Source organism: Apium graveolens, chromosome 10, assembly GCF_009905375.1.
Source record: "Apium graveolens cultivar Ventura chromosome 10, ASM990537v1, whole genome shotgun sequence".
In the NCBI taxonomy this organism is placed as follows: domain Eukaryota; kingdom Viridiplantae; phylum Streptophyta; class Magnoliopsida; order Apiales; family Apiaceae; genus Apium; species Apium graveolens.
In genome coordinates this window covers 22,946,591-22,959,498 of record NC_133656.1, presented here as the reverse complement: position 1 = coordinate 22,959,498, position 12,908 = coordinate 22,946,591, and the positions used below count along the sequence as shown (strand labels likewise).

At 33.0% G+C, this 12,908-nt stretch overlaps 1 protein-coding gene across 1 annotated transcript; it reads right to left on the bottom strand.

Moving 5' to 3' along the window:
• Nucleotides 1-3,575: 3,575 nt before the first annotated feature.
• Nucleotides 3,576-6,929, bottom strand: LOC141693123 (TATA box-binding protein-associated factor RNA polymerase I subunit B-like). Its single transcript, XM_074498128.1, has 3 exons — nt 6,000-6,929; nt 5,732-5,865; nt 3,576-5,344 (listed from the first exon to the last, which is right to left on the bottom strand). The coding sequence occupies exons 1-3, from the start codon at nt 6,862-6,864 to the stop codon at nt 5,309-5,311; spliced, it is 1,035 nt and encodes a 344-aa protein (XP_074354229.1). The 5' UTR covers nt 6,865-6,929; the 3' UTR covers nt 3,576-5,308.
• Between the last annotated feature and the right edge of the window lie 5,979 nt (nt 6,930-12,908).

The following is a 12,908-nucleotide window of genomic DNA, read 5'->3' as shown; positions in this document are numbered from 1 at the left end:
CTTATTTGGTAATTTTCGGGTTAATTGTACCCGTAAGTCTGCTCGTTAAATTCTAAATTTCGGGACAAAATTAGGCTTGTATGTTGATAAGTACTGCAAGTAGTACAATGGATAAAAGAAAAAAAAAAAGAAAAAGAAAGAAACGTGTCAGCCACAACCCCGCCCCACCCGCGTATTACCCCTCCCCCTTTTTCTTTTATCCGCCAGGTTCTTCCCCCTTCTTCTCTTCTGTCGCTCTGTCTCTCTCCTGTTTATATACTTTTTAATTTTCAAAAATTCATATCTCTCAAACCGTTCATCCAAATTTCAATTATTATATATATAAATGATCAGCGCTTCGATACCTACGCATAGATATATATATTGTAAGGTTTTGAGAAGATAATTTGCGGAGCATATTTTCTGTTTTAATTTATTTTCGGGGCATAGAAAAAGAGTTTGGAGGCGGTGATTACTCCACATGGCATCTCAGCGTGTGTCTATGGCTATTAATTTTGGATTTTTCTGGAGATATTTTCCGGACATCAGATATTCTCTTCGGGGTGATCAAAATTTATTTTGGGTAACGATTCCGAAATTCCGCCTTCGTACTTTTGTATATTATAGTATGTTAGTGTTTATATATTTATTTCATAATTTTTAAAAATTGTTGGAGAAGTCACTTTTGGTCCGAGTTTTGGTTCAGGTGGTCGTGTTATTCATTTCTGGAGTGTTTATACGCGTAAATATAAAGTATTGTGTTGATTGTTGTTGGTTGTGTTGATATGATATCGACTGGTAGTCCGAGAAATAGAGGAGGTGCTATCCGATTTCCAAGAATATATTATTTTTTTTTTAGTTCGGAAGATTATTATTTTTATTATTATTCGAAAATAAATCGAAATTATTTAGTTAATAAATTTTAGTTGATTATTTAATTCGAGTTAATTATTTCTTATGATTTAAAAATTCCGAAAAATAGTTTCGAGTTTTAAAATATTATTTTAAATTATTTTTAAAGCTCGATAAATATTATTAAATGATTTATTCTTATTTATTCTTATTTTTTTTGTAATAAATAAACCGTTCGTCCGTTTAATACGAAACGAACGCCTCTAGACTCAGAAAAATATTCCGATTTCAATAAAAGTACTTTTGAAACCTAATTTCTTTTGTATTAAAGGACCGTTTGATTTTTTATATCATTCTGAGTCAATTTTGATCGATAAATCATATTTTTTACCCGATTTCAGTTTTAAACATACTGAGTCGAATGTTTTGACGAACTGAGTCATATGTGATATGAATTATGTAATAACTGAGTGATGTGTTTATGTGTTATGTGAAATATGTGTGTATGTGGATCAAGAGTCCTGTGATTGTCTATTATATTTATGTGTGGGCTATCGTATAGGTAGACGATAGGATTTTGACGCGCAGTTCGTCGAGTGATTATCGTTTAGACAATTAAAGCTATATCTTTTAATTATAGATGCGGATCTCTCGAGTTGATCGGGACAAGACGTTCGATAAAGAATGAGATGGAATGGTATTGGGTATCTGGCTTCTAGCAATCGCAGGAGCAACATATTGATGGAGTGTTGAAAAGAAAGATGGTGATGTTTTGAGACAGAATGTCAGAATAGATGCGTCTTTACGAGTGTGACTAACTACTAAAACCCAAAGGCAAGTATCCCTATCATCACTTATTGTTCAAGTGATATTTATTTTAAATCTTTTCATGCAAGTATTGTTTTCCCTATTCAGTCCAGAATAGATAAATGTTTTATATATCGTTGAATTAAATAATTCTGTTTATGCAAGTATTCTTCCGCTATTCTATGTTGAGAGTAACTAAGTGATTTTACTTATCCAATTATCGGATTTACAAATGTTTTGGATTTTGAGAAAAGTGATTTGGTTATGAATATTCCTACCCAAGAATTGGGGGAATAAAATTATTTCGGGTGTCGATTATTATGACCCCATTTCAATAAAAGGTTTTAAGATTGGATCATAATTGCGTAAGTGACCGGGACAGACGGTCCAGCGGAGGGCTATTTCTAAGTGTCATATGGAATATTATGACACAATTTTTGCCACAGGCAGGTATATTGCCTTTTGTTTGAGTACTCGTGTTTTTGGGGTCACGTTTCTATGAATCATGACCTTGTGCTATCACACGGGCTGATCACCATGTGATAGTACGTCCGTCGGAGGATGATCCTAATCTAAATTATCATATCATTTTTGATATTCATAGAATAAATGATTTATCAACTGTTTCTGTTTTGGAATTATGGTAAAATGCGGTTTTGATTCAGATTGTGATTTACGCTGAGACTTACGTTGTTGTTAAATATCAAAGATGGTATTAGTATAGATGATTGATGTTAACTTCCCTATTTTAGCGCGGGTAGGTTGTGAGCATCAAAGGTCGTATTGATATCTAATTTGATATGACAGGAAAATAAGTATTAATTTCAAGAGTTCGGTTTTGAGTAAAGTTTATGATTCAATCCATAATCATTGTTTCTTGTTGGTGTTATTTACGATATTTCCGTAAACACTGTTTTACGAGTTTTATTCTCTTCAAGATTCAAAGTATTGTTGAAGCATTTCGCTCAAAAATATCAAAATGGTTTTGAATACGATTAAGGAATCAATTCTGAGGTTCCTCCACTAGAATTTTATGATTCAACAATTATGATTTTAAAGGTTCTGCTCTGTTGCAGATGTCGGTTTTATATCAAAAGACCCTATATATGTCATAATGATCTTGCTGAGCATTTCTTCCGCTCATACTTGCCTGTTTTTAAATTTAACCTCCAGTGAGGATTAGCTGCGCTGTTTAGCTGCGTAATTCGAGGAAGCAAAGAAGAAGCTCTTAGAAGGTGATGGGTCCAGGATTTGTGAACTAGTGTAAGTTCTATTGTGTAAAGTTATTTATATTATATTATATTATATTATATTATAATTGTGTTATTTTATAGCTGGGCCTAGTATACTTCTTTTCGAAGTTATACTAGCGGGTTAGTTTAGAATTGGAAATTTATTGAACAGAGTTTTAAAAGAAAGTGAAAAATTATTTACGGAATTTAAAATTCTTGTTTCTAGAACTGTAACCTTAAAAGATCTTGGATTAGTTGGGGTCATTTATGCTAAATATCTTCCGTTGGCATTTATTTATCGATTAAACAGGTTGATTTGGATTGAGATTTCATGATGACGACCAAATCCTCTGACCCCGGATTTGGGGGCGTTACACTTCTTACTCTGTTCCAGCATCTTTGAATATCTTCATAATAGCATAGAAATGGCAATGCTTCTTTGTTCTCTAAAACCGAGTTGAATAGGTTTCCACATTCCTTTTGCATACACTCGACGCATGTGACTGTGTTGTCACTATCAACTAATGTTTGAATTGATTATCCATCGGGTACATGATCATCCGTCGGGGTGCCTTGTTGATCATCCGTCAAGTGGCATTGTTGTTTATCCGTCGGGTAGCAATCTGGCACTTGACTTCATTTCATTTATACAGAATTACAAGACATCATCTATGTACAATTAATCAACCTATTCTGCATATCTAATTAAAGTCAACATGACTTGAGTGCTACTACAGAATCTAAACAAGGTGTATGCAGAAATGTGCTATAGACTCATTATTACACAAGCTACTCACTCGATGGATAATTAGTTATCATCCGTCGGGATTATATTGAGTCATCCGTCGGGACTATATTCCTTATCCGTCGAGTGCTACATTATGTGGTGGAATAAAAATCGGTTTGGAATTGATTTTTGACTAAAAATCCCGATTTTCTCTTGAAACTACTGTTTTATTATTTATTTTTCCAGTCGAGACACGGCCGCGCGCTGTAACAGTGCGGGCGCGCCATGTTTCTGTGAAATCAGCGCGGCCGCGCACTAGGACAGCGCAGGCGCGCCAAGCTTCTGAAGTGAGCCCTGAATTTTTTCTTTTTCTGATTTTTTTTTGTGATTTTCTCCTTTCTTCTTGCTTCCTCTACTTACTACTGTACAACAAACTTGGGTTGCCTCCCAAGAAGCGCTTCTTTTACGTCGCTAGCTCGATGTAGAATCTCAAGATCTAACGGACAATAGAACGGCACTAACCACCTCGCGGTTTGCGGTGTCAGCATAGTGCTTCAACCTTTGACCATGTACCTTGAATGCCTGGCCCGGATCATTCTCAAAAATTTCCACCGCTCCACATGGAAACACAATTTTGAAAATAAATTTTGACAAGAGTTGCACAATAGAACTTGTTGCCCCGGTACAAATGATTTGAGCACTAAACCCCGATCATGCCACCTCTTGACTTTCTCCTTATACATTTTGTTGTTCTCATAAGCTTGAAGTCAAAACTCGACGAGTTCTTTTAATTAAAGCATCCTCTTCTTTCCAGCCGCATCCAAGTCCAGATTCAACTTCTTCAGAGCCCAATATGCCTTATGCTCGAGCTGCACAGACAAATGACACCCCTTACCTATGAATCAACTGAAATGGTGACATTCACATTAAAGTCTTATATGTTGTTCTATAAGCCTCAACAGCTTTATCAAGCTTCAAAGACCAATATTTCCTTGATGGACACACGACCTTCTCTAAAATGTGCTTGATCTCACTGTTAGACACCTCAGCTTGACCATTTGTCTGAGGATGATAATCTGTAGTAATGCGGTGATTCACATTATACCTTTTCATCATAGCAGTGAACTTGCGATTGCAAAAAGCGACCCCTCATCACTGATTATGACTCTTGGAGTTCCAAACCTTATGAATATCTGCTTGTGAAGAAAATTAAGCACCACTTTCATATCGTTCGTTAGCAACGCCTTAACTTCAACCCAATTTGACACATAATCAACTGCCAACAAGATATACTGATTGTTACAAGATGAGACAAATGGCCCCATGAAGTCAATTCCCCAAACATCGAAGACCTCAACCTCGAGAAGCACATTAAGAGGCATCTCATCCCTCTTAGACATATTACCCACACGTTGACATCAATCACATTTCAAAACAAACTGGTGAGCATCTTTAAACAATGTCGGCCAAAAGAAACCTGCTTGAAGAACACGAGCTACTGTCTTTTCTCCACCATAATGTCCTCCATAAGCCGTTGAATGGCAATCTCGCAACATTCCCCCCCCCCCCGTTTCGCTGTAAGGAATACAGCTCCTGATGATTTGGTCATCACTTTGACGAAAAAGAAACGGCTTATCCCACATATACCACTTCACTTCATGTAGAAACTTCTTCCTATGTGCATAAGATAAGTCGGGAGGCATAATATTACTCACATCAGGAGATGAACTGGAGATGAACTGAAACCCTGAAAATAATAAACAAAATTTTAAATAATTAACAACTGCACTAGTCCATGCTCTTCTTTACCGGACAAAAATATAGTATGTACATTTCACACCGTTTCAGATGTTAATACTAATTAATTTTGACAATTACCTCCAAATACATATTGTCAGCATTGACATGATATTAAATATATAGTAGAAATGTCATATATTAACACCGAAAACATAGTTTTCCACAAACTGAATAATGCATCCATTGTACAATTAACGGATTAAAAACTGAGTAATAGTTGCATGCCTTTCAATAGTTTGGCAGCACAACTGATGATAGCCCATAAGTGTATATGTATCTTGTTCATTCCTATAAATTCATCAAAAATGCTTCACAGCAAAAGAGAGAGACTCACCCTTTGTCTCCGATACAAGCTCCAGAATTCCTCTATTATCTTACTTTCTTCGATGTCCTCAAATGATGGCCCAAATCCAGCAAAAACAACATCCTTACAGTACTGAAGATAAGTGGGCATGCTTTTTGAATACTCTGTTTATACAAAAGTAAGATTAGCTAGCAAATAGATGGACGAGAAAACTAAAGAACTAAGAAGAAAACAGAAATTGTCCAGAAAAGGAGAAAAAATCTTAGAAGGCCAAGTGCATCATAATCTAAATAATTACCAAATGTGTCAAAAAGATCCGTATATTTGCCATCAAGAGTCAGTAGCAGCTCCTTAGCATCAAAATCAGGTGAACTCTTGGCAACATCATTCAAGTTAGCATCAGACCCAGAAAAATTTGCTTCCCAGTTTCCAAAACCATGTAAATTGTACAAAATTCTTATTGAAACTATTAGTATAGACACTACACATGCACGGGTAGGAAGTTTCCGTTCATTAGCTGACAACCTACACTCCAGGGGCATAGACCATTCGTATATGCAACACGCATGAGGAAGAATCTTATCCTCAGAAAGAGACATGAGTCGGAGATAGCGTGAAGCTATTGAATAAAAGTTTATCGGAGGTAATTCCAATCCCAGCATTTCTGCAATAATAGCAGCCGTTGACTCCAACTTCTGTGATGAAAAAGCTTGGGTAGGTCTAAACATATGACTCAAACTGATAGAGCATCCTTTAGGAGGAGGACCAATTTCTTTTTCAATATCCGCAAATGCAGCAAAATAAGGGAGCTTCCCTTCAAAAATCCACTTCAAGATATCTGTTGGCAGAACAGCCTCCCGCAAGACATGGCAAGCCAAAAATGAAATCACTATTGAATGATTTAATGGTATAGTCTTTCTTAAAGATCTAAACCAAATCATTACAGCTCGCTGACCACGTAAATTGTGAGGTTCATCTCTGTGATTACCACTAGATACGAAACTACCCACTGGTCCTGAAATGTCAAAACAACAAAGTTGAACACGCAAACAAGAACAATAGACACAGCCAAAATAATATGATCCAAGTATTGTCACAAGACTAAGCACGATTCTAGTTACTTTTCGCATGCTATGAAAATGAAATTTACAGATCTTATGCATAAATTAGAAGAGAAAGAGTGCCATACTTAGATATTTTACTACCTCAAACTCTTAAAAGACTATCAAATGTCAAAATTTATCTTAAAGTGCATCCATATAAAACCTCTAAAATGGTAAAGAAATGAAGATGATAATCCTTATATGAAATTAAATAAAAAAATCCACTTCAAAACTGTGTAGGTTGGTCCAACTGCTACTATCACATGGAAGGTTTATTAATGCAAATATGACCATACATAAGTTAAACCGTAGAAAGACAGTGATACCAACATAATTGTGTGGTCAAAACTAATTAGTTTAGCTAGTTAGATATAATAAATTAACCAAAAATTAATAGCATAATTTAAAAATTACAAGAATAAAGTAGAAGCCTTTCCCCAAACTTTTAGACAGATAAACCAGTTATAAGCAATATTTTTTCAGGTAACTGCTAGAAGCATATATGGAAACAAATCCACAAGTTGTAAATTAGCACCAAAGCAAGTCGCACACGTATTAAGGAAAATTGCATCAAATGTTCTTGGACAAAATAAGTGTGACATTCAGATTAATTTGAAAAGAAGCTTAAACCACTTTATCATCTTCAACTTTGAGCTTTTATCATGTAATTTATACTTACAACAATTTTCCCTCTTACCCTACAACAATATCTGTTAGCCAAATGCTGAAGTTGCATGGTTCTGAAAAGATGTGAGGCATAATACATTTTCAGTGTTAACAAAGACATTTCGTCTACTCTATAAAAGTTACTTCCAAACATTCGATGCGCTATTATGGATGTGTTAGAACTTTCTTATAATTTTACAAAAGTGCAAACATTTACACACATCAGTAGCATCTAATCAAAGGATAACGAGACTCAAAACAAAAACATTCCTCAAAGTTAAATTGCATAGTATTCTAAGTGAGTGGATTAAGCCGGAACCAATACATGAATACGTAACATTGCGCGCGCACATATATATATATATATATATAACATTAAACAAGTAAATCAAGAGCCCCTGCATATTTTATACTTAAAAAAGAAAATCGCAAAAACATAATACCTTGCAACTGAGATTCGGATTGAGTAATAGCTTCATCAGCCCAACCCTCGGCGAAAATCTGAGTCGACGCAAGAAACTTCCACCAAATATGCGCAGTCACATCAACAAGTCTTTCATTAACACCAAATTCCTTAACCAACGCCGTACATTGCAACTGAATAAGCACCTGAACACCCATACAATACCTCATCCTAATCTGCGAATAATAATCAGAATACGTCAACTCCTCATTACAACTAGCCCCAAAATCGAGAGGCCCAGTAGGCCCCACATGATCAACATTATTATTACTAGTATTATTAGTGGTTTTATTACTAATAATATTATTTTAATCTACTTGTAGTTTGAGAGATTCCAAGAACCGGGAATTGTTTGGTTGGGAGGGTTGAGGAATAGTACGACGTCGTATGTTAGACAAAATGTAAGCAGATGGGTTATCATCAATGTGTTGGCTTGTTTGTCGAATGCCAATAGCTTGGGACAAGCAGTTTTGACAGTAGTAGAAACCATCGGAACCGTCTTCTAAGCCCACGTGCCGACATATGTTACAAGCTATCTCTAATATTGTATCTTCTTCTTCCATCTGTTTTAGCCCTTGTGGGTGAATTGTGTCGTTTGTTTTTATAGTTTGAATTTTATGGTGCTTTTCAGAGCCCCTCACCTTAAAACGCTAACCCTAGAATTAGGATCTCAATTTTATTAATTAATATATATACACTTTACCGCCTTTTCATTTATTCCGTCTTATTATAATTTTAAAATAATTATATAAATTTATAATTAAAATTATATGATAATATGTGGTTGTAATTTAGTATGATAAATATAGTATGTCTAGTAGTTTAATAAATTAGTAGTTTAACGAATATATAACATTATTTATTTATTTTTTTAATAATAGGATAATCGTGGTCGTAATTTAGTAGGATAAGTAAACTATGTCCAATAATTAAATAATATAGTAGTTTAACGGGTATGTAATAATATTTATTTATTGTTTGAATAACCAATATTAGGGGACAACCGTTGAACCAAATTATATATCATCCTGATTATTACAGTATAACATAGATTATATATAATTTTGATATATAAGTAATTAAGTATTAAAAAATAATTAATATATAATTATAATCCAATTTTGATAACTCTGTGTGTATGTTTTCTGATAAAGATTAAATAATATAAACTAATGTGGGTGATGAGATTTGAAGCATATACCTTTATTTGTAATTTCAAAAATATGAATTAAATATATTGTTGTTGGGATTCAAACCTTGCAATTTAAGAGAGAATCATGTAAATGTATGATTTAATATGTCGTCGTGGGGATTCAAACCTAGAATCTTTGATTCTTATTCTTTTTCGTATCTATATGTAACGGTTATGATCACTTGATGAGGAAGATCTAACGGCTGTGATGAGTGATATAATAATTTATTTTTCATATTTTTATTATTTTTTTATATAGGTAATTAAATATTAAAAAAAATTATTACGTAATTATAATCTTATTCTGAATTATGTGCGCGTATGGTCTTTAATAACAATTAAACAGTAAAAAATGTTGTTGATAAAATTTGAACGATGTACTTTTGTTTCTAATTTCAAAAATAATAATATTAATATTTGATTTAATATGTCATTTTGAGGATTCGAACCTAGAAAGTTTGGTTGTTTATGTCTTTTGTATTTAGTTCTAAAAATTATGATCACTTGATGAGGAAGATCTAACGGTTGTGATGAGGGATAACCAAAATGAGGGGTTAATCAAACTACAAATTATACCCCATTCCGTTTATTATAATATATAATTAATATAGATTAACCTATTAATCATCTTTTTTTTTCTTAATATCCTTTTTATTTTTAATAAAATTGTTGAATACGAAATATTATTCAAACTAGATTTAATAATACCATACAAGAAGAATATTTACCTACTCAAATTATAAAACTAACCTACGAGTTTTATGGTCTCTTTGTTTCAACCTCTGATCCTTGGAGAGTGAATCGTGAGAGTTTTTTTTATGGCTCTTTATAATGATTTAAATGATCAATTTAGTGGGCTAGATATTGATGATTAGGAGAAGTCTGGATTTGTTTTCGGGGAGGATGTTGAAGCTGAGGTGAATAAATAAGATCTTTATGTGGTGGGCAGATTTTTTACGTCTTATTATAATTTTAAAATATTTAAATTTTTTTATTTATTCCATCTTATTATATTTTAAAATATATATATAAATTTATAATAAAAATTATATGATAGCATGTGGTCGTAATTTAGTATGATAAGTATAGTATGTCTAACAGTTTAATAAATTAGTAGTTTAGTGAATATATAACATTATTTATTTATTTTTTAATAATAGGATAATCGTGGTCGTAATTTAGTAGGATAAGTAAACTATGTCCAATAATTAAATAATATAGTAGTTTAACGGGTATGTAATACTATTTATTTATTGTTTGAATAACCAATATTAGGGGACAACCGTTGAACCAAATTATACATCATCCTGATTATTACAGTATAACATAGATTATATATAATTTTGATATATAAGTAATTAAGTATTAAAAAATAATTAATATATAATTATAATCTTATTTTGATCTCTTTGTGTGTATATTTTCTGATAAAGATTAAATTATATAAATTAATGTGGGTGATGAGATTTGAACCATGTACCTTTGTTTGTAATTTCAAAGATATGGATTTAATATATTGTTGTTGGGATTCAAACCTTGTAATTTAAGAAATAATCATGTAAATGTATGATTTAATATGTCGTCGTTGGGATTCGAACCTACAATCTTTGATTTTTATTCTTTTTCGTATCTATATGTAACGGTTATCATCACTTGATGAGAACGATCTAACGGTTGTGATGAGTGATATAATAATTTATTTTTCATATTTTATTATTTTTTATATAAGTAATTAAATATTAAAAAAATTAATACATAATTATAATCTTATTCTGAATTATGTGTGTGTATGGTCTTTAATAACAATTAAACAGTAAAACTTAATGTTGTTGATAAAATTTGAACAATGTACCTTTGTTTCTAATTTCAGAAATAATAATATTAATATTTGATTTAATATGTCATTTTGAGGATTCGAACCTAGAAAGTTTGGTTGTTTATGTCTTTTGTATTTAGTTCTAAAAATTATGATCACATGATGAGGAAGATCTAACGGTTGTGATGAGGGATAACCAAAATGAGGGGTTAATAAAAATATAAATTATACCTCATTCTGGTTATTATAGTATATAATTAATATAGATTAACCTATTAATCATCTTTTTTCTTTTCTTAATATCCTTTTTTATTTTTATTAAATTGTTCACTACGCCATAAACAGCCTTGTACCACATAATTACGTGATGTTGTCGTAGATAATGTTGCAGTAGCTATATAATAATGTACCATACTGCAACATGTTTTAATTTTGTTAGCATAGATCTCGTAAAGTGTTTCCAATGCATATATTAATAAAAATATTCAATTTTTTATTAATAAATAAATAAATAAATGCTGATGTGGCAGAGCTTGGTCCCCACACTGCTGACGTGGCAGGTGGTCCCTGCTGACATGGCAGGTGAGTCACCCCATGTGGGTCCCACCCTGCTCACGTGGCAGGTGGACCCCTGTTGACATGGCAGGTGGGTCTCCCATGTGGGCCCCACTCTGCTAACGTGGTAGGGGCCCTACTAACCTGGAAGGTGGGTCCCCTATGTGGGCCCCACCCTACTGACGTGGCAGGGGGTCCCTGCCGACGTGGCCGGTGGGTCACACGTGGGCCCCACCATGCTGACGTGGGGGTATCGATACTTTTAAAATAAAATTTCAATGATCCGTCTGTACGGATGTTAAAAATAATTGATTTTAGGTGTGTCCCATCATTTTTAGGTTTTTATATTTTTATTTTGTGAGATATTATAGCAGTCAAAGCAGTCAGAATTGAATGACCCCTGTATGGGCTAGTGTCTCGAACGAAGTATCGATTCTTTTAAAATAAATTTCGACGATCCGTCCGTACGGATGTTTGAAACTATCGACTTTAGGGGTGTACCATCATTTTTAGGATTTTATATATTTATTTTTTAAGATAATATAACAGTCAAAGCAGTCTTAATAGACTGACCCCTGTATAGGCTAGTGTCCCGAATGAAGTATATATTCTTTTAAAATAAAATTTCGATGATCCATCCATAGGGATGTTTGAAATTATCGATTTTAGGGGTGTACAATTATTTTTAGGATTTTATATATTTATATTGTGAGATAATATAGCAGTCAAAGCAGTTAGAATAGACTAACCTTTGTATGCGCTATTGATATAATAACTAAATTTAATAGAATTTTAAAATTTAATGTACTAACTAAATTTTATTTTTAATTACGAAATTGATTTTTTTTGTGAAAATATCAATAAATATGATAACTTTTCTTTTCTTTTTAAACCAAAAATAATATGTTTAAAACTTATATTCCTTAAAGTTGTAAGGATAGAAGTAAATTCATATATTTAGATGAAAAAATTAAGATCTTCATTTTATTTACATGTAGATAGGGATTTCTAAAAATATTAAAAATAAATTAATAAATAATTTTTTTATCAACTTTCATTTTTTTGTTATTACTGAAATAAAATAAAAATATGTGCTATGTACTCCGACCATCCAGCAAAACCAAAATCCATGAAAATAAACTTAATCCAATGCTTCTAAGACAAGCCAGCTCATCGATCTGTGCGCAACGATAAGAGTCCATCACATCTTCATGTATATACATTCACAAATCAATTTCTTTGTCTTTATTTCCCCAAATTTTCAAACCCTAGATTTGTGTGAAATTGTAGACGAAGAAGCCGGCCGAGAAGAAGCCAGTCGCCGAGAAAGCTCCGGTGGAGAAGAAGCCCAAGGCCGGAAAGAAGCTCCCCAGGAAGTCGGCGCAGGCGCAGTAAAGAACAAGAAGAAGAGA

Coding starts and splice junctions, on each gene's coding strand:
- LOC141693123 (XM_074498128.1), bottom strand. CDS start 6,864: ATGCATAAGATCTGTAAATTTCATTTTCATAGCATGCGAAAAGTAACT. Junction 5,866..5,999: donor GGATCTTTTTGACACATTTG/GTAATTATTTAG, acceptor TTGTATAAACAG/AGTATTCAAAAAGCATGCCC. Junction 5,345..5,731: donor GCTTGTATCGGAGACAAAGG/GTGAGTCTCTCT, acceptor TATTATTTTCAG/GGTTTCAGTTCATCTCCAGT.